The sequence below is a fragment of the Podarcis vaucheri genome, assembly GCF_965113315.1.
Source record: "Podarcis vaucheri genome assembly, chromosome: 15".
NCBI lineage: Eukaryota > Metazoa > Chordata > Lepidosauria > Squamata > Lacertidae > Podarcis > Podarcis vaucheri.
The window spans coordinates 6042584-6064304 of NC_138753.1; the positions used below are offsets into that span (position 1 = coordinate 6042584).

The 21721-nt window shown below is 46.5% G+C and overlaps 1 protein-coding gene across 6 annotated transcripts in view; it reads right to left on the minus strand.

The window, feature by feature from the left end:
- BCAS3 (BCAS3 microtubule associated cell migration factor) overlaps nt 1-21721 on the minus strand; it is a 466426-nt gene that overhangs the window by 225262 nt on the left and 219443 nt on the right. For all 6 annotated transcript variants that reach the window (XM_082200800.1, XM_082200797.1, XM_082200799.1 and 3 more), the window contains 2 exons: nt 21078-21178; nt 2208-2308 (listed from right to left, as the gene is read on the minus strand). In XM_082200800.1, the coding sequence (XP_082056926.1) occupies nt 2208-2308; nt 21078-21178 (202 nt within the window). The remainder of the gene's footprint in view (nt 1-2207; nt 2309-21077; nt 21179-21721) is intronic.

Here is a 21721-nt window from a genome sequence, read left to right on the forward strand (position 1 = left end):
AATACGCAGTGCCTCAGAAGGTAACCTTCACATAAATGGGGAATTGCCTTTACTTCAGAGGCCAGGTGAAACTTTATTTATTTATTTAATTCTCCACGTCTTTTAAAGGTATTTCTAAGCACTTCCATGCACTGCTTTTTTTCTACTGCTTTATTACTTTACTGGGGTTTTTTTTTTTTTTTTTTGAGCTTTACAGCATCAACGGTATTTTATTACGTTCTGGACTGTTGGAAACAAACTGCCACAAAATCAATGATGAAGGGCAGCATTAAAAACAGAGAAATTGTTCAATAAAGAAATAAATTATAAAGTGAAGTTAAAATAATGCCACCGTCACACAAAAAACAACCCCATGACAGAAAAGCAGCAACATCAGATTCGGAGACCAAAGTGAAGTGGAGAGCAAAAAAAAGGGTTTAACAATCTTGCACGCAAAAAAGGTAAAAGGAATCTTCTAAAGACTACAGGTTCCAACATCATAGAAGAATAAAGATGCTTTGCTTGGGGGAGGCAGAAAGACGAGGCCCCCAAATCTAAATCGACACAGAATGTGGCCTTCCAAAGTCATTTTCATTTCCCACAACGCTGGCTTCGTATTTGTAGAGATACGGTTCCTGGGTTGCTGCATTGTCTCTACTGATGCTCAAATTTCAGTGCTCCAGGTGACTTGTGATTGTTATAACAAGTATTCCCCCCCCCCCGCCTTTATCACAGTCTTGCTGTTGGGCGATTCTTTCCCAGCCTAGGAAGATGAGCACACAGGCTGCTCCGTTCTCAATCCGCATTTCCCCTTCTCGTGGGGGTAGCTCAGGCTGTCTGCCTGATGCAGGCAGCTCGTTTGCGCCGCTATGTAAATTAGGCCACGACTAAAGCATTCTGTATATTTTAAGCTCGAAACCATCAGCGCCGCAGAGCCCGAGAGGTAAACAGATGCCTCTGCAATTTCACCAAGGGTACAAGCCAGATGTTCCCATTCACTCCCCCGCCGAGCGCAGGACAAACATATTGTATGTACTTCCCAATGACAGCACGCATTACCCACTCTTCTAATTGAGAAGTGGAAGCGCAGGGCAGGGTTTCTCCACTGCATGCTGTTACTGCGAATGGCAACACTTTCGTCTGGAAAAAGACACACGCACGGCGGGGCTTCTAATCTAAAGTGGCTGGCTCAGGGATCGTGCGCGCCTTTTGTGCTCCGAGATCGCTCTTAACAAAAATAACCAAAGTACTCCTGATTACCCCTTGAACAGCCCCAAAAAGACTTCTGCTGGGTTTGTGTGTGTGTGTGTGTTTTTGCTTTACAATATAAGTCATGTTCCAGTGGGTGTCCGGAATTTGTTGGCCATCAGCACTCGCATGCATGCTTGAGGAATTCGGTGAATGTCTGAAAAGTGGCAAACACTGGCAGTCACCAGAAGGCAATGAACAGGACCCACTGGAGTACAACCAGGCACGTGAGCTCCGTTTTGCTGCTTTGAACCTTTGCTTGGGGATTTTCACTCTGTTGCTATTAGCTCCTAGGTGTTGGATACCTGTAGTTAAATCAACACAGCCTAGGGATGGGCAAACCTGCTTTTTGATTTCTGATTTTTCCAGTCTTCAGTTCCTCACATTTCTGCATTAGTTTGAGATATTCCTCATGAAAATTCATTTGCACGAATTTATTCTAATATACACATGATTGTATGCAAGCTGGCCTAATACACACATTTTTTGCAAAGAAATGTCTCCTAAAACAGTGTCATTTTAAACGTTATTTTCAGAAATGTATGCATTATTATGCACACTTTTCTGCAGGATACACACTACTTGTGGTTCTCGTCCAAATCCCCTAGAGCTCCACCCAAAGATCCTGATCCACCAGCTCTGCAATGCAGAGGGCATTCTGTGATTGTGTGGCAAAAAGCAACATGGTGGGTGTTCCTCCAATGAGCACCCATCTGATATCAAACTTCACTGAGGACCCGACAGACAGGTCCAATCCGGGCTCAACTTTAATCACACAAACATCCCAGCAATGTAGCCAACCTAAAGAACGGGTGGGAAACCTGTGGCCCTCCTGAGGTTGCCGGACTCCAACTCCCATCGTCTCTGACTTTTGCCTATGTGGCTGGGGCTGATGGGAAATGAAATCTGACAGCGACTGGAGGGCCACAGGCCCCTTGCCCTTGCCCTGGGACCATGCACACCCCCGGCAACATCTATACCTGAGAAAGCCACTCTTCATCTTCTTGCCCACTGTGGTCGGATGCTAAGCTGTCGTAAGATTCGTGCCGTGTGATCGGTCCTGGACTTCCCAGAGGAACCACTGCGTAAAAAAGAGAAAGGGGAAAGGAATGAGAGAGGGTCAAAATAATGTTCAGAAGATGCATGGCATAGTTCTGTAGCTCAGGCTGAGCCTAGGTGTGAGACATCTTGGGAACGGTGTGTAAGAAACCATAAGGAAAGCCTGCTGGATCAGGCCAATGGCCCACCTCGTCCAGCATCCTGTTTTCACAGCGGTGAATCAGATGCCTTTGGGAAACCCACAAGCAGGACCCAAGAACAAGAGCACTCTTCCCTCCTGCCATTGCCACAACTAGGATTCAGAAGTGTTCTTGCCTCCTCCATGAAAATACAAGCAGTGCCCACTGCATCAGAACTATGGACCGTCTCCTGCAGGACCCTGCTTCCCACTTTGGCCAAGCAGATTCTTGTGAAAAGTCCACAAGCAGGACATGAAAGCAACAGATCTTCGTCACTGCAAGTTTTTGGCATCTGGTGTCCAAAGATATATTGCTCCTCATCCCTGCAGTTCAGTATAGGTACTATGGTTAAAGGGAGCTGACAACTTTGAGTGTTACAGAGATGCCACACACCTAAGCAGATAAGAGGCTTTCCCATCACCTGCTAACTGATCCTTTTAATGGGAGATGCTGGCCAAACAGACTAATTTCCAGGTTAAGTGTAAAGCCCAGCACTTTTAACACTTAAAAATTAACCAATACTTAGATTTGGTTTGGACATCACAAGCAGACAAAGAGGGAAGGGACTGCAGCTCAGTGGTAGAGCGCCTGTTTTGCATGCAGAAGGTCCCAGGTTCGATCCCTGGCCTCAGGGATTGGGAGAGACCCCTGTCTGAAGCCCTGGGAGAGGCTGGGAGAGACTCCCTGTCTGAAACCCTGGAGAGCCACTGTCAATCAGGATAGGCAGTGCAGTACTGAGCTAGGTGGACAAAATATGTCTGTTAACTTTTCAAATGTAATATAACTAACTTCAAGAATAGCATGAACCGATACAAACTACAAATATTAGGTCCTGGTCACCAAGTACAAAGTAAAATTGCAATTGTGATGTGCATAAGGCAGAAAATAATTGCAGCATGTTAAGTTAAATAACTAAGCCAAAAAGATGTATGAGTTACTTTATGCCACATTGCTTAATTTTTTTGGAGTCTAGTAGACCCAATTTGAGTCATACGGCTCAAATACCCAGAACTCATTTCCGGTTGTGAAGGGGCCCCTATGACAGTTCAAGCTACAGAGCCCCCCAAAATGTAGGTCTACCACTGCTGCTTTGCATGTAGAACGTATCTGGTTCAATCCCTGGCATCTTCAGGTCCAGCTGGGAACATCCTCTGACTGAATTCTCGGAGACTCCCAGTCTGAAATCTTAGGGAGCTGCTGCCAGTCAGAGTAGACAGTGCTGACCTAGATGGACCAAGGTGTCTGGTATATGGCAGCTTCCTCTGCTCCCGTTCAAACTAGCTGCTTGTGTCTTCCAGCTGGCAGTGACAAAGGAGCATGGCGAAACAGCTTCAAGTAAACCTGACAGCTCCAGAGCCGACTCACCCCTTGACAAGTGCCACCGTCAACGATACAGTGCCCGCCGCAAAGTTTTCAGAAACTGTCCACTTTAGGAGACGCAGGAGCCAAGCTAAGCCGCAGTGACAAACCGCCTCCTCGGGCAGTGCTGGGCAGGCCGCCCTCGAAAGCACAGCGCTTCTCCCCTGGCCTAGGGAGTCGTAACCATCAAGCCGCCTTGACGTTAATGCAACTTATTTGAAGCTGCCTTGACAATTAAGTTGGCCGAGATCTTTTTGGCAGGTGGGAGCAGATGATTTACATCTCGGCAGCAGCTGTTTTGCCAAACAGCCATATTTTATCACCGTTAAGTGAAATCTATAACCGAAAGAATACAGCCGCGAGGAGCCTCCCCAACCTGCCTCTAATCAGGACACCTCGGGGGACAGGGGATTTGTCCGCTGTCTGGGGACGTCCGGAATTCAGGGCGACGTAATGTGTGTGGGAATACCGGGGGACATGAATGGGTTGCCAGAACGAGGAAAGATCGGGATTAGAGAATGGCGGGGCTGTGGGAAAAGAGGGAAGTTGGCTCCCAGCCGATTCTCCCTGGGTCATTAAAATGAGTGTCAAGTGAGCTTACGGTACGGTCAGCGCCTGTCCTGTTGAGGAAAGAGTAGAGGCTTCAAAATCTGTCTTCTTGCAGGGAGGGAATGGGCTGTAAACCTCGAGTCCCTTTTGACATTGCTTCTTAAGGGACACAGATCTTTTAAGATCATAAAAGATGCTGTAGCTCAAGGGTTGAGCACCTGCTTGGCATGCAGAACTTCTTGGGTTCGATGCCCAGCATGTCAAGGAAGAGCTGTGAAAGGCTCTTTGCCTGAAAGCCTTGGGAGAGCTGCTGTCCGTCAGGGTAAACAGTACTGAGCTAAACGGACCAATGGCCTCACGTGGTATAACTAATTTAACCACGATGCGGTTTTAATGGGAGTGTTTATTATATATTTCAATTACGGATGTTTTAATGGAGCTGTTTTGCTATGAATTTTGACTACAGGTAGCTGTATTTTTGTAACTGGTTTTATTCCTGTCATTTTGTTGTCATCTGTGAACAAGACGTTGCCTCCACTGGAAAAGAAAGACAGGGAAATATGGGGACTGGGGGTGTTGCTGTGAGGCGGCACACAGGCGAAAGATTTATACGATCTGATGAGAAGCCAGAGGTGGCACATAGGGACCCTCAAAGCTTACAGTATCTCAGAGGAAGGCCCTTGTCAGGGGATGAGAAAATACTGCAACGTTTTGCCGAAGTGCAGGTCCCGCTTGTGTCAATTAGAACTAAAAAGCACAAAGAATTTATAAATGAACCAGCTTTAGAGTCTGCATATTGTGAAGAAAAAGTCGGGGGGGGGGGAGTGGGAAAAGAATGAAGGAAATGTTGCTTCAGGGGTAACTTTGACGTGTGAAGTTTCTGCCCACTCCCATTTTTTATAACGGTGCTGTAAACTAGTTAATAATGGGAAAGAGACACATATAGGACCGTAAATAGATGTTGGCGCCTCTATAAATCCATACACTACGTGCGTTGTTGTTGTTAATTACTTGCAAATCTTAATGTTAGCCACAACTGGTTCTAGGCTCTCCACATCAGCTGATCTCCTCTGTTGTAACACTGAAAGACCAAGAGCCCAGAGCCAAGCTGACTTGAAAGTAACCCCCATTGATTTCAAGTGTGCTTATAGCCACAGCCAAAATAACCCCTCATTCCCTCCCTCTTTCCTTTTGATTGCTGCTGTACTGCCCTGTCTCCTCCAAATCCAATAGCCTCTCTGCCATAGCCAAAAAAAAAGGGGGGGGACTGCAGATCATGCTAGTGATTATTGTGGTTCCAGTTTCAAATGACAAGTGAAGACCCAGCAACAAGATGTCACAGTGTGGCATGGTCCCATTTCTCTGCTCCAGCCAGTCATCCAACTGCACACCCACCTTCGGGATACTCCATTCCATCTCATTCCCCCTGTTTTCCATTACCCCCACAATTCAGCATTCTGTGGTTACTAAGTATGCTCAGTATACACTGGGCTGCAAGCAGTTGGGTTCCCTCAAACATGCTGCTATTCTCCCTTTTGTCTCCCAGAAGCATAATTTTGGCTATGCAAAGCTGCTAATAACTCAGTGCCTGAGTTTGGTATTAGTAATTAAAATGTACTTTATGAAGCCGCTTTGCATTATCTATATGTAACTTCCTTCCTTCCTTCCTTCCTTCCTTCCTTCCTTCCTTCCTTCCTTCCACACACACACACACACAAGCTGAGGCAGCTTTGGCCACACATGGCCAAGGAATGGGTGGGGCTATTCAAAGGAGGTGGGGCTACGGAGGTTTTACCATGCTCAAAACACCTGTGCCATCGCAAAGGATACCAGGACAGAAACAAAAATTAGTGCACACATCATAGACAATGGCAATTCTATTGTGCCATCTTCAGATCACTGAGGGGCTGCTTTTCTATATGCAGATCCTTTTCTGCTCATGGGGTAGCATCCAAACCATGTGATCCCGCACCCACCCTGCCAGCAATGAACTTTTGCCACCTCATCTGCTATTTGCTTGAGCCAGGCCAACAACCAGGAGGGTGAATAGTTTAGTTCAGAGAGTTGAAGATGACAGGGCAGGGCCGTCACTAGCATTCAGTCCAGGAACGGCTTTAATGTCACATCTGCTGTTTGTGTGAATGAGGCCTTTGTTTTTTCCTGCTGGCTCATGGCTGACCTGGGGAAATGCATACTTTTTAACAACTCAGGCGCTTGGAGGCAAGCTTGATATTCAACACCATTTTTTTTTTATTGGGGGGAGGGGGCCAAACAGAATTCACTTTGTCAAAGTCACCAGGACTGGGGTGCGAGTGGGACCCCAGAGTGGCTACCTTGGCTTGTGCAGGCTCTCTTCTAGGGTGGTCATGTTTCCTACTCTATGGAGGAACAGTCCTGTCGTGGAAGGGCTACCCAGCCCAAGTCCAGTTTTAAAATAAAGAACCAAAAGGAGGCAGAGCAGCAGGAGGGGCCCTGAACCATTAACAGCACCTGGAGAGCAGAACGAGCAGACACAGAGATCCCCTGAACATAGCTTTCCCCCCTATGCTGTGATGCATTGCATGGCTATTTAAATTTTTGGAGATTTGTATTTAGAGCAGGCGTAGGCAAACTCGGCCCTCCAGATGTTTTGGGACTACAACTCCCATCATCCCTAGCTAACAGGACCAGTGGTAAGGGATGATGGGAATTGTAGTCTCAAAAAACATACAGAGGGCCGAGTTTGCCTATGCCTGATTTAGAGATCTGGCAAAGGGTCTTAGCTTGGTGGCAGATCATCTGCCCACATGCAGAAGGTCCCAGGTTCAATAGGTAGGTCTGGGAGTGTCCTCTGTGGACACCGGCCAACACTAAGCTAGAAGTACCAGTGGCCTGACTCAGGGTAAGTCAGTTTCCTACATCCCTATCAGTACTTACAAATCAGGATATGCAAATTCTATGCAAAATCTGTCCCCTCTGCTCTCTTTTTTAAGCGATGCAGTTCCTCCTCTTTCTGCCATGCATTAGAGGCTGCTGGATCTTGGATTAGATTATGTGATCTAGCAAGGCTCTTCTGATGCTCTTATCTTTGGGATCTTTTTTCCCCAATGTATTTATTTATTTATCTGGATTTATGAAAAGAAAGCACAGAAGCCACATCAGTGGTACATAAAGCAGCTAAAAGGGTGCTGAACAACTGTGGCCTGATCCCTGCAGGAGCAGAACCACACAGTGCTGCAGCGATTAAAAACGACAAAGCAGCCCAAATCCCTAAAAGCAGCACATCTTGCTCGTGTGATCCACTGCAGCTCTTCCTTGCCCTCCGACACAAGGGGACAATAGATGCTCAATTATTAATCTTTTCAGGTTTTCTATCAGCAGCTCAATGCAGAGATCTGGTTTCCTTTTCCTCTCATTACATTCCTCCCAGGAGAACAGTCACAGACAGGGTATAATTACGAAACAGACATCTCTGTGTGCTGCAGAGAGATCTTTGACATGGTGGGTTCTCGACGACTGCAGGTGTGTTGCTTACCCCCACAGAAGAAACTCAGTGTTGTGGAACCATGCTGAACTTAAATAGAGATAGAGGTGGATATATAGGTATCTAGTAAGCTGTCGTTTCAATAGGGCCACTGACTCAAAATTGCCAGAATCCAGGATATATGTGTATGAATGCGTGTGTTCACTGACATTCACATTGGATGATGACCTGGGAAGATTGAAATAAAACCAGGCAAAGCACACCCTCATCAAACAGCCACTGGGGCTGAAGGGCAAATTGGCACCACCCCACTCTGTACCAGAGGGGCAACTGAACGTTGCTTCCACATGGGATAGTATCCTCCACCACACCTGAGGGCAGCAAGCTAGCTTGGGCAAGGCAAGGCAAGCTACTCAGGGCACATGAAAACTGCCTTATATTGAGGGCCAGACAATTGGTCCATCTAACTCACTACTGTCTACAGAGACTGGCAAACCCAGGAGACAGTCTGGAAGACCTTTTGGATCACACATGGTCTTAGTCCAAAGAGGAAGTCTCATATAGCCCTTCCTGTCCAGGAGGGTCCATTGGCTAGCTTGAATGAGCCTGATTCACTGCCCAAGATGATGATGAGCCAAAATGCAGTTCTGCTCACTCACCATACTGAGAAGCTGCCCACAAAACTGAAGCTTCCCATTTCGGGCCGCCAGAGCTCCTGATGCTTGCAGCCTCCCCGACAACTTTGCTCCTAGGGAAAAGGAAAGACACTGGCCTCCACCCACGGGACTGGAGGGCCTGATGCACACTCGCATTTGGACCAATCTCATTATTTAAGTCAACATTGAATGTCAGGGCTTCCCCGGGCTGCCTCTAGATAGCTCAGGTGGAGAAGGAGGAGGGGAAGGCATGAGGCAGCAGTGGTGGGAGCAGCAGCAGCAGGGGGTGCCATTTTCTGTTTTGCCTCAAGCGGCAAAACGTCTTAAGTTGGCCCTGGTGGCCCTGGATCAATAATCACCTTCACTGCACATGGCTATCAACTGACAAGGTTCCCAGGAAGCAGATTTTGGCAAGGGAGAGATCAGCTTGGCCCCATCCATTGGCCAGTGAGGGAGCAACTGCAGGGAGCCTGCTTCTGCTCTCGGTGTCAGAAAGAACACCCAGCGCTAACTGCTAGGTGCTCTACGACTGGAGAGCAGAAGGAAGGCTCTTGCTATCCTCAGGGATAGCATCCTCATCCGCCAAGGGACCCAGGGCTATTAGGAAGCTCCTCCATCTGCTTTTCAGGGATATCATCTTCATGAAGGGAAGACCTGCTTGGTTCCATCCATCACCCAGTGAAGAAGCAGCTGCAAAAAGCTTGCTTTGGCACTCCCTACTCTGAAAAAGAACACACTGTAAGATCTTTTTAATCTATGAAATAGTGCTCAAAGTTGGCTTTCCACCCTCCTCCCTCCCAATCCCCTTTCCTTTTGTGTTGCGTCCTTCAGATTGTAAGTCTGTGGGCAGGGGACGGTCTCGTTTTTAAAAAACTGTTATAAACTTATCTGGGAGTTTATCAAATAAATAATAAAGAAGTGTTTAGTGAGCTGACCCCCTGCCTGCAGTGCATTTAATGCACATGGCTGGGGAGTTACAAGATGTGCAGGCCTACCCACATTCTGCAAGTCATTTTTTTAAAAAAGCATTTGTGAGGTCAGGACCAAATTTAGTACAAAAAGGCATACACCCTTGTGAAAGGCACCCCTGTTAAGACTGGGGCTGTGTGAGCAACATGCAACTGAGTAGCGTTGGGTTTTTTAAGCCCAGAGAGCCTGCAGCCAAAGATCCAAACAGCGGCAACAAATACATTCTTCTCTTGTGTTGGAGAATAAACTCAGGGGCGAGGGCCTACTGTGAAATCAGCCTGATGGGGCCATCTTTAAAGAGTTACGGAAGAGGTAACTTCTTTCTATAATTCACCGACTTCAAAAGTATGTTTGACATTATTGTCGGGAAAATTATGTTAACCATGGATTACTGTTACAATCAAAGTATGTAGTGAGAAGTCAAGAGGCTTAGTAGTAAATTTTCAAAGCGGAGCGCGGGGATTTAGCCGTTTGACTCCCATTAGCGTCAGGAGGGCTCGCACAGCTAAACCCTCGCACGCCGCTTTGAAAACTGACCTCTCCGCATTGATGGAAACCCCCCTCCCCAAACGCTCTCCAACCACCACCATCTTTTTTAAGAAGTTCCAGATGACCAAGCGAGAGCAGCAAAAAAGAACCATTTCAGCATGTTATTGTTGTTTGTAGGCATCTGAAAGTTATTTTAATTCCCCCCCCCTCCTGCCCTCAGAACTACTCCCAGCGTTTGAGAGCCACACAGGGGACAGACCAGTGTTTACTACCGAGATACAACGAACATGGACACACCCAGAGCCACAAAGGGATGTAAAGATCGCAGCAAATTTCTCACATCTGCATAAACAGTCCCAAGTTGATGACTACATCTTGGTTGGGTCTGTTTATGAAACGGCTGCACAGAGCAAGGGGGGGCAGCGTTTTCTGAGCCCCCAGAGAGGCTCCACCTGTCCGAGATAGTTCGGCTCAATGGAAGAACGGAAGCCTGCCCTGTTTCTACTCATTTTGCTCTGTCATACGCTCGGCAAAAGGAATTATTTGTACTTCCTTTCACCACTTAACCTCTCTGTCTTCAGGAAAAGGGCAACACAGTCAGGTCTTAAGGAGAGGGAGGGGGAACCCTCCTTTTTGTTTCCCCATGGGCCGTGGACGCTGACGTTTCCACTTACAAAGGCCTTTCAAGTAAACGAGAGGTAATGCAGGCTGGCTCGCGAAAGGTTGTGTTAAGACACGGAAGTGCTTATCGCAATGACCTTACCACTTAATATGAGGAGTCTTGGGCAGCGACATGGGGCCAGGTTTCCGCTCCTTGAAATCACCGTACATTCAGTTTCACAGAAAGTGTTTGGGGCGGGGAAATGATTGATTGAGACAACCGCTTTTGATTTCACCAGAGCGAAACACAGGGACTTGCACTTATACCGAGTCGAACTATCAATCCACCTAGCTCAGTATTGTCTGCACTGACTGGCAGGGGCTCCAGCATTTCTGGAAGGGGGCTCTCTCCCTGCCGTACCAGGAGGTGCTGGGGGTTGACCCTGGGGCCTTCTGCAGGCTGTGTACCTTCTGTAGTGGGCCATGGAAGTGGGCTTTGCAACTACAAGTTCTTTGGCAGGTGAAGGTTTCCAACGGGGCTAAGCCAAAGCGACTTCCTTCATTTCGTGCCAGCTTTCCCAAGCACCAAAAAGTGCTTCCCTTTCCCAAATACATATTTGGGTCACTCTGGTGCTGTTCTCCTTGACACCCCATCTTCCTTCCTGGCCACAGAGCCCTGTTAGCTCTGGGGACTCTATGCCAATGTCATTCCCATTGCCAAGTCTAAAGCAACAATGTCAATAGGATCTAAGATTAGGTGTGGTTAAAAGAAGCAGTGATGAACTCAACAGTTTCAGCAGCTCCTTCAACTGCAGCAAATGCGCTCATACTGAAGGCAAACGCTGATATCAGAGGACATTTGGCGCAACACTAGTTCTGAGCAAAAACTGAAAATTGAAGAGTCTACATCAGGGGATAGCCAGTGTGGTACCCTCCAGGTGTCATTGTACTACATCTCCCATCATCCCTGACTGTTGGCCATGCTGACTGGGCCTGATGGGAATCGGAGTCCAACAATATCCATTGCTGGCTATTGCTGTGCTGCATGCCTAGGTGAATGGTAATCTGAAGAATACAGGTTGTGAGCACTCAGAATGGTGTCAAAGCTTAAGTCACCAGTGGGTCCCCAACATTTCCCCCAGGAGAACTGCCACATAGGCGGAAGCAGGTGTGAGACGCCCTGAAACTCGTGGTCAGGAAGACTTCGCCCTTGGAGAGCCAGCTTTCCATTCCATCTCGTAACTGCAACATGTTCCTGAAAATCTGATGCAATCACGTCAAAGGGACACAAGTCAAAGGTGCCAATGTTCACTGACTCACCAGTTCAGGTCACCACATATTTCCAAGTGTGAAATTAGAGCAACTGACTCTGGGTTCTATCCAATGATAGTCCTGCTTAGAGTAGCCCCAGTGAAAATAAAGGACACAACTGACTTGGGTCCATTAATTTCATTGTGTCTACTATTAACTCCTCTGCTTCTAAGTTTGTGTTGAGCAAATAAACCCTATAGTTTTCTAAGGATTCTAAGGTCTTTATATGCAGGAGAACTAAAATCTAGTCCAGAAAGTAACAAGTCGGGCTTTCAATTACCATACGGTAGCTCATGTTGACTTCTATGTCATCTTGACAATGATGATGCCTGGCTTAATTACTGTATCTAAACCAAGTCTAATTCTGGGAAGCAAAAGCAAAACTCACTAGAGGTAACATTTCATAGCAAGCTTTAAAAAAATGACATCGAAAGGAAGAACCGAGACAATATGAATATTTAACTTTCTGCTTGGACAACACAAGGCAATGTATATACATCACTCTGTTATTTACCAGAAGTTACAAAATGTTGAAATGTGGATAAAGCGCCATCAGTTTCTTATTGTAAAAGCACAGCTACTATTTAGACCAGAAGAGGCAGACAGAGGGATTGGTTCAAATAGGGATAGTCTTCAAATAATGCCATAGAGATTCAGGGCAAAACTGAACATTGCCACCAGTACAACATGTGTTTCTCCATACTTCTTCCACATTACCGTGGGGCTTAAACTTCAAGCAGGTCTAGCCAATGTGCTGCCCTCCATATGCAAAATGTATGGAGATGTGTGCTCTCTTTTGTCCTTTTCTGGCAATGTGCAAGCGGCCACCCTAGCTGGGATTAAAGTCAGCTGGTCATTCATAACCTAGACAGCCTAAGTCCCCTGGTCTGCTGAGATATCAGAGGACGGGTGGTGGAAGGGAAAAAGAGCCCCCCTTACCTCTTCCTCAGTGCAAAGGTAGATATGGATACCTGAAATATACCTTGCTCACCATGGCAGAATATTCTTCACAATACATAGCTGTGAGAGAATACTGGTTGTCAGATATGGGCCACTCTCAGTTCACATTGGGCAAAATGAGGTTCAATACAAGAAGCTGGGATGGCTCAGTTGGTAGAGCATGAGACTCTTAATCTCAGGCTTGAGCCCCATGTTGGGCAAAACATTCCTGCATTGCAGGGGGTTGGACTAGATGACCCTCGGGGTCCCTTCCAACTCTACAATTCTATTATAATAGGCTTGACCGTGTTAACTCACTGAACCTTAGAACCTTAGTTCTTTAATCTGTGGCTTCCAGGTGTTGCTTGACTACAACTCCCGTGATGCCCAGCCAGCTTAGTCAATGGATGATGGGAGTTGTAAACCACCAACTTCTGAGGGTCCAGGTTGAAGAGCACCACCCTGGACTATGCCCCACCCTTCAAATCATCATGTTTCATGGTAGATAAGTCAACGTGGAAAGAGATCCTTGTAGAAAGCTTGAACCTAACCATGTTGTGGCACGTGGTGTCACATCTTAACACAACAAAAAGGCTCCCACCCAGCACACACGTTTCAAGATCAATTGCTCACTGCAATACCTCCCAGCAGAGATTTAATAGTGAAGATATGTCATGTAAGCTTACCAGCAAACCCTACAGCAAAAGTCAGGGGGTGATGGGGGTTACTTTTTTGTTTGTTTGTTTTAACAAAATCTATATTTATATCATTACATTTCCTACGGTCGAGGGCAGCTGTAATTAATGGATTTCTCTCCTTCCTTTAATGCACTCATTTGTCAATTCAAAAAACACACAGCGGCCAATCAATTTTGATGTATTTAGTAAGCAATTTGTCAAAGAATGTTGCAGACCAGTTAATATATTAATTCTTGCCATCAGCCTCCTCCTAATTTCTGTAGGCCTTTTTCCATAAATTTTATATATCTGACCAAGAAGAATGCCCGTAAACAGAAGGTGCCCTTTCCATATGACATGATTATGGGAAATGGAGTAGGGTGGGGGAAGAACCCAACACATGATCTAAAGTTTGTTGTTCTTTTACTTGTATAATGGGGTTAGGGGGAGTATGTTACTGTGTGTCTGGGTGCACTTCAAGGTGCCGGTATGGTCGGAAAAACCCATTAACTGTGGAAAACAGAATCTGTGGCCCTCCAGAAAATGTTGGACTCCCTTCAGTCCCAATTAGCACGGCCAATGGTCAAGGGTGATGGGAGTTGTAGTCCAACAACATCTGATCCAGGGTTGAAGAACACTGTTGTTGGACTACAACTCCCATCAGCCCCCAGTCAGCACAGGCAATGGTTAAGGATGATGAGAGCTGGAGTCCAACATTATCAGGAGGACGACAGGTTCCACATTCACATCCTTCACCCACTATACCAGGGGTAGTCAACATGGCTGGACTCCAACTCCCATCAGCCCAAGATGTTGATGAACTCCAACTCCCATCAGCCCAAGTCCAATAGTCAAGGATGATGAGACTTGCAGTCTAACAGCATCCGAAGAGCACCACATTCACTATCCCTGCACTACACTGCACTGAATATAAGGTTGTTGCTTTAGATCAGGGATAGAACACATACTTGGTATACAAAAGGATCCAGGTCCAGTCCCCCAGATCTCCAGTTTGTTAGTTAGTTTTTGTAAGTAAGAAAGAATGATCATGTAACAATAGATGCGCTAGACCCTTCTGTGCCTGAGATCCTTGAGAACTGCTGCTGCTAGCCTGTGTAAACCATACCAGGCTTCATGGGCAAAAACTCTGAACTGATATAAAAAGAAGCTTCCTTTGTTCTTATGGTATGCCAAGATTCAAAGTGTATTGTACACAGTATAGGGAACTAGCCAAGACAGTCAGCTCAGGGGTAGTGCATCCGCTTTGCATGCCAAAGGCCCCAGGTTCAATCCCTGGCACATCCCATTAGAGCTGGGAACATCCCCTCTCAAAACTCTGGAAAGCTGCTGCCGGTCAGGGCAGACGATACTGAGTTAGATGGAGAAAAGGTCTGACAAAGTATAAGGCAACTTCCAGTGTTCCTAGAACAGTCTTGAGCAGAAGTGTGTGTGTGTGTGTGTGTGTGTGTGTGTGTGTGAAAAAACTACTCTTTATTATCACCAGGTAGGTTACAATATGATAATTCTGCCTTCAAGTTTCTGCAGCAGATGTCACCAATCACCCCCCCCCCCCGAAATCACACAGGTCTGTGAGCCTGATTACAAGCCCACTTCACCCCACCCTCCAGAACCACTTTTGGACACTTTCTCCATCCAGACAACACTGTCCTTGTTCCAGCTGTTCGACGCTGCTGTTGCAATTTTTTTTATTTTAAAATCTAGATAAATAAATAAAACCATTCACTAGTATCAGTGTAAAGGTCACACGTAGCTAAATTCAAGCAGCGTGTGTGCAGGTTAAAATAAAATGTACAAATACATTCTCCCTCTCGAGGAGCTGAGACCTTCCCCTGGCTGCCCGTGAATTGTCCAAAAAAGATTAAAGCGATGGGAGAGGAGGCTTTGGCATCAAGCTGTATATTTATAAACCTTTTGCCTCCCCCGCCGCCCCAAAAGTATACCCTGTGCGACCAGACTATCAGACGGTTCATTGTTGCGTCTGTCGGCTGATCGAGGGGTACCTTCTGTTAGCAAAGCACACAGAGTATTTCTTCAATGACCTCGGGGGGCAAAGGTCACTTATTATAAATGGATAATGAGACCTAATGCAGTGTTCCGAGCTCCGGACAAAGAAAGGGCTTATCCGTAGCCCCTTGCGGCTCGGACCATTCAAGCTTTTATTCCTCTCCTCCCCCCCAACACACCCGCCTCCCTGCTCCACCGCCGCACACTTAATGGAGCCAAACAATTGGCAGAAATGCTATACAGAGGGTCTGAAACCAAGAGAAAACGGCCTGCATTCTGAGCTCTGATAGACAGATACAAATCGCGACCCTGAAATGGCGCCAGAATCCCTTTTACCGCTCACATGGCAGACAGCCGCGGCCATTCACCCCCCAACTTCCCATTTAGCCATTTGCTGGCAATTAAACATACTGACGGAAGCGATAGCGCATCAAACCGCAGGCCGCCACGGCTAATGTGAGACCATTACATTTGCTCCTGCAGGTAAGCAGAGCATTTGTGTCTTAACAGATATTTCCCTAAGGGGGGGAAGAGTAGAAGCAAGCTCAGGTAGGGTTCCTGCTCTCGGCTTCTGCCATCTTCTTGTATTTAATGGGATCTAATAGCCCAGGAAGTTCATAATGTGGCATAACTGATTCCTATGGCCATATATCAAGAGTGTGTTTTCCACGTGGGGGTTTCATTGCTTCTTTTCAAGAGCAAAACTGAAGGATTACTACGGTTATATTTATTTTTTTACATTCAGGGCTATTTTGGAACAACAGTGTTCTAAAATCATAGCACAGACTTCTGTGCCAAGCACCACCCGACACGGTGTCTGAGGCAATGGCATTGCAGAACTAAGATGAGGCAAGGGGATTCAGAATCATGTAAGGGTAGAGTTTGAAGGGATCCCAAGGGTCATCTAGTTCAACCCCCTGCAATGGAAGGATCTCAACTAAAGCATCCAGATGGCCATTTAATCTCTGCACAAAAACCTCCAATGGAGAAGAGTCCACAACAGGCATAGGCAAACTTGGACCTCCAGATGTTTTGGGACTACAACTCCCATCATCCCTAGCTAATAGGACCAGTGGTCAGGGATGAAGGGAGTTGTAGTCCTAAAAAAACATATGGAGGGCCGAGTTTGCCTGTGCCTGGTCCACAACCTCCCAACTCCCAACTCCATCCCACTGTCAAAGAGCTCTTACTGTCAAATAGTTCTTCCTGATGTTTAGTTGTAATTTTGAGCGGAGCTCCATAATATGCATTGGAACCCCTACGAGCCAGAGATAAAGAGCCTCATGCTCTACCAACTGAACTATCCCTGTTTGAAGGATTACCGAGACAGCCTGTGTGCATTGCTTTGCACATTCGAAAGGAACGACTACGAATGCTGAGCATTATTACTATTAAACAGCTTTGGCCCTGGTGGAGTTTCCTTGGAAGACTCAAAAGAAAGCTGGTTAGGAACTAAGGAATTATTTTGGTTCGAAAGATGGAAAGCATTAGGCAAAATAAGCACAGCCACAGGCAGCAATTTAGCAAAGCCTTGTTTCGGCACATCGATCCCGCTATGAGATGGTGGGGTTTGGTCACCTTTCTTTGGGAGGTCCCCATCCCTCATGAAAGGCGCCATTCATGGAGGTCCGTTGTGGGAACATACATTCTTTTGACAAATGACTACTGTGTGGTGGGGCAGCGGCAGGGAAGGGGAAGGAAAATAAACGATGGAGGAAGGAGTTGAAAATGGCACACATGAAGCCAGTGCGGGTGTTGCCTCTTTGCTCAAATGCAGCCACTGCCGGCGTCCCACGCTGCTGGGCATCCAGGCAGGGTCTTGACGAAACAGAGGTGTCAATCATGACAAGAAAGTTCCAACTCGAAATTGCAAGCTGGTCCTTTGAAACTTTGAAGGTGGTGTGGATATTTTATGCCAACCCTAACAGCTGACTCTAAAAGTCTTAGGTGCCAGAACTCACCATGAAATTGTTATATTAAGTCTCCAGGCGACTCGGGGCAGCCCTGCAGAGATTCCGGTTTGACAATAGCTGCGTTTACAGCCTGTGGAGGTGCTAAAGGCTATGGCAAGCTGTCTCCCTAGCTGGTTTGGTGGCCACCCCTGGTTCTGGTGTAGGTCAAATAAATGCGCTCCCACCTCCCTTCTTCTTTTACATTCAGGCAGATGGCCAGGGCAACTTGGAAGCTTGGGCAATTGCATGTGTGTGCAGTGGTAGAGGCCTTGCTGGAAAGCTTAAAGCCTGCTACCGCTACATGGGAGACAGACTGAAAAAAAGGAAATACGAATTGGCCCCATAGCTTGACCAATCAGGTTAGGAGTGACTACGACCTAGGTGGGGTTGTAGATCTACACAAAAAAAAAGTAGACTTGCACACACTGGCCAGCTTCTGTTTTGACTTGAAATGTTTGTTTTGGGCTTCTCAGAAATATGTAAAGGCAAGAGACGGGGGGGGGGGGGCGGTGGCCCAAAATGGCGCCCACCTGAGAGGTGCCAGAACTGTGCTCCAGTGCGCTCTGAGTGAAAAAAGCATTGCTTCTACAAGAGGCAGCACAGAGACTAAGAAGCAGGAGAAAGCTACTCAGAGTAGACTCACTGAAATTAATGAACCTAACTTAGTCTGAGTAGGATTATATATTGCATCTATGCATATTTTATGCAAAACCTCACTGCTCTTTTCCCACCTTAAAGGGTGAGAGGATGTTTACAATTCCTAAGAAGATGGCCAAGCTGCATCCTTCTGGCCTTTGGTCTTTTCTTCTCCTACATAGAAACATTTCGGCTTCTTTATGATGATTGTTTTCCTTCTCCCTTTAAGAGCAAGATTAATTTACAAGCCTAGCCCTCCTCCCCATAGCAACCTGCGCCAGATAGGGCCAAGACGTCTACCCGATACCATAGAATATTACGATGGGAGGCTTGCCATCAACCAAGCCGATTGGATTAAGCGCTTCCACTTTGCTGCCTGGGATGTAGAGATATTAAATTAGAGTCTCCACTTTTTCAGTTTTCACGCACAAATTAGCGTCTGAGAGAGCAAGATGAAATTTGCACATCTCAAACCAAGAGTTCCCAAGAGAGTGAAAGAACACACAGCAACATGAAAACTCAGTCATCTGAAGGGCAGGATGGGGTTTTAAAAGGGGACTTCATTGGCAAAATGGTTAAGGTTGACAGTAAACAGAAAGGCACTATTAAAAGTGTGCAAAAATAGGCTGTGGCTTTGGCGTAAACTGCTGCTAAAATGTCTACGCAATCAGCTTGCAAGGTCTCAGCAGTCTGAGTTCTAGTTCCTAGAAGGAGCATGTCTTCCCATATGACAACCAGGCCCCTTAGAAGGTTAAGATCAGCAACAAGCAAAATACAGTAACATAACTCAGTGCATCCATTCGCATTCCATACTGTCTCAAGCAAATTGTAGCCTTTTCTAAACCTCCTTGAGATCTAGAACCTGTGGAACTTTAGCTAACTCAATGTGGAAGCTCCCTTTTCTTACTGGAATTGATCCAAGTCTTTAGTTACTTCTCTGTGGTTTTTCTGTGTTCTTTTTGTGGGGGGAGGGGGGGGATTACAGACTATTGAGCCTCTTTATCTTAAAAAACCTAAAACTGCTCAAAATGTTGCGGCTATTGTTATAGAATTGGAAGTCAGACATTCTTGCTGATCCACCAGAGATCTACCAGTGGATAGGTACGTAAGAAGATCCCTGCAGCTGTATCACGCCAAGCACCAAGCAAGTCCCGTCTATATATAAAATCAGATGTCAAAAGGCAGGGTAAAGAGGCGTATTTTCAGCATATGGTGGAAAAGGCAGAATGATGGTGCTAGGTCCACCTTTGTGGGGAGGGAATTCAACCAGTTAGGGGCTGGCTCAGAGAAAGCCTCTTCCTGGTTCCCATTCCCTGCCCCCGCTGCTGATCTCGGCACCCGAGAGGTGACCCGAGCTATATAAACACAGGATCCCCTGCCTCCAGGCTTACAATCTGAACAGACACGACACAAAAGGAAAATGGATAGGGAGGAAGGAGGAAATAAGCAAACTCAAGTACAAACTCCTAGTCGTAGGATTTTCTAGTGATCTGCTAGGGTGGAAAAGAGTTTGAGGAGAGGCAGAGCCAAAAGTTGCACCAATGAAATGGCCCTGCTCTCCTCTCCTCTGCTGCCAGGTAACAACTGGTGCAAGGTGGGACAAGCACTATTTCACACACGATCATTGTAAATGGAGTCTAACCCTCTCTCCCTGAAATAAAACAGAACAATCAACCCCTTTATTGTAGGATGAGGAGTGGGGAATTCCAAGCCTTGGAGCTGAAGGTGACCCACCAGACCTCTGTGTCTGGCCCTCAGGAATTTCCCCTATCACCCCTCAAAAACCCTGCTAAAGACACTCCTCGCATGCTTTTGCCTAGCCAGAAGGTGTCCTTAAACTGTGACTGCTGCCTCTTGCTTGCCTGGATGAGGGATGGAGAGGTGTGTTGTGGTGTAGAAGCCTCTTACTATTGTGTTGCTGGAATGCACCCTACTATATAAAGATAGAGCGCAAAATATGGTCTGAAGCTCAACATCAAAAAAACGAAGATCATGGCCACTGGGCCCATCACCTCCTGGCAAATAGAAGGGGAAGAAATGGAGGCAGTGAGAGATTTTACTTTCTTGGGCTCCATGATCAGTGCACATGGTGACACCAGTCACAAAATTAAAAGACGCCTGCTTCTTGGGAGGAAAGCAATGACAAACCTAGACAGCATCTTAAAAAGCAGAGACATCACCTTGCCAACAAAGGTCCGTATAGTTAAAGCTATGGTTTTCCCAGTAGTGATGTATGGAAGTGAGAGCTGGACCATAAAGAAGGCTGATCGCTGAAGAATTGATGCTGTTGAATTATGGTGCTGGAGGAGACTCTTGAGAGTCCCATTGACTGTGAGAAGATCAAACCTCTCCATTCTGAAGGAAATCAGCCCTGAGTGCTCACTGGAAGGACAGCTGGTGAAGCTGAGGTTCCAATATTTTGGCCACCTCATGAGAAGAGAAGACTCGCTGGAAAAAACCCTGATGTTGGGAAAGATGGAGGGCACAAGGAGAAGGGGACGACAGAGGACGAGATAGTTGGACAGTGTTCTCGAAGCTACCAGCATGAGTTTGACCAAACTGTGGGAGGCAGTGGAAGATAGGAGTGCCTGGCATGCTCTGGTCCATGGAGTCAACATATAAAGATAAGTAGCACATCTGTTGCACCACCCACTTCTCTCTCTGGCCCCTTCCTCCCCGGGCACCCAACACCTAGAATGTCACCCATAAGGAAATGTGGGGCCTGGGGTGAGAAAGGTTTCCCTATTCCTGTTGTCTGAGACTACGTGCAAGTATGAAGTGGCACCAGTGAGGGAATAAGCATGCACATAATTTGAATCCTTTGTGGGGGTGCAGAACACCCTGAAAGTGCCGCAAGGGTTATTGACGCCAGACAGAGGAGCTGTTGCAACTACAAAGGTTTCAGTTCCCAAGGATTTGTTTCTCCTTTCCCAAACAAAGAGCCACACGGTCAGCTTCCAGAGGGGAGAGTTTTCCAAGTTACTTACAGCCGACGAGCAGATACTGGTAGCACTGCACGGAATCTGCGGCCAGGAGCAGCGGATGATTCAAGTTAAAGGGCGGCTGCAGTTCAGTCCACTGGGGAGTTCTGCGGAAGCAACACAAAAGAGTATTAATATTTAAGCTGGAAGAAAAATCAGCATCTGTGTCATCGCATCCGATTATTTATGCAAGAGAGTGCAGTGTTTATAATTATTTAAAGTCGTTTCGTACAAGCACGGAATATTACACACACACACACACACAGATGGGAAAGGGGTGAGGAGTGGCCCAACCTGAAGAGAAGTTGTGAAAACACGCATGCTTTGTACATTACTCTTTCTGACACAGAGATCAATTTAGGAACAGGGGGAGCTGACTTCCACCAGGTCAGATTATTTGTCTATCTAACATCAGTATCAAACTGGCTTCAGGGCTCACAGCAAACAGGCAGCAGGTGATGGAAAAGAACTCCTGCATTAGTTCTGTGAATTTCTTTCTTAAAGAAACAAGTCCTCATGATCTGAGTGTGGATTTCTCCTACTACACACATCTTTATATGCAATTTTGCATCATATACAAATTTGCAATTTCCCTTGTGTAATCTGTTTTCATGTTATTTTCAGTAATGTATGCCTTTATATACAAACTT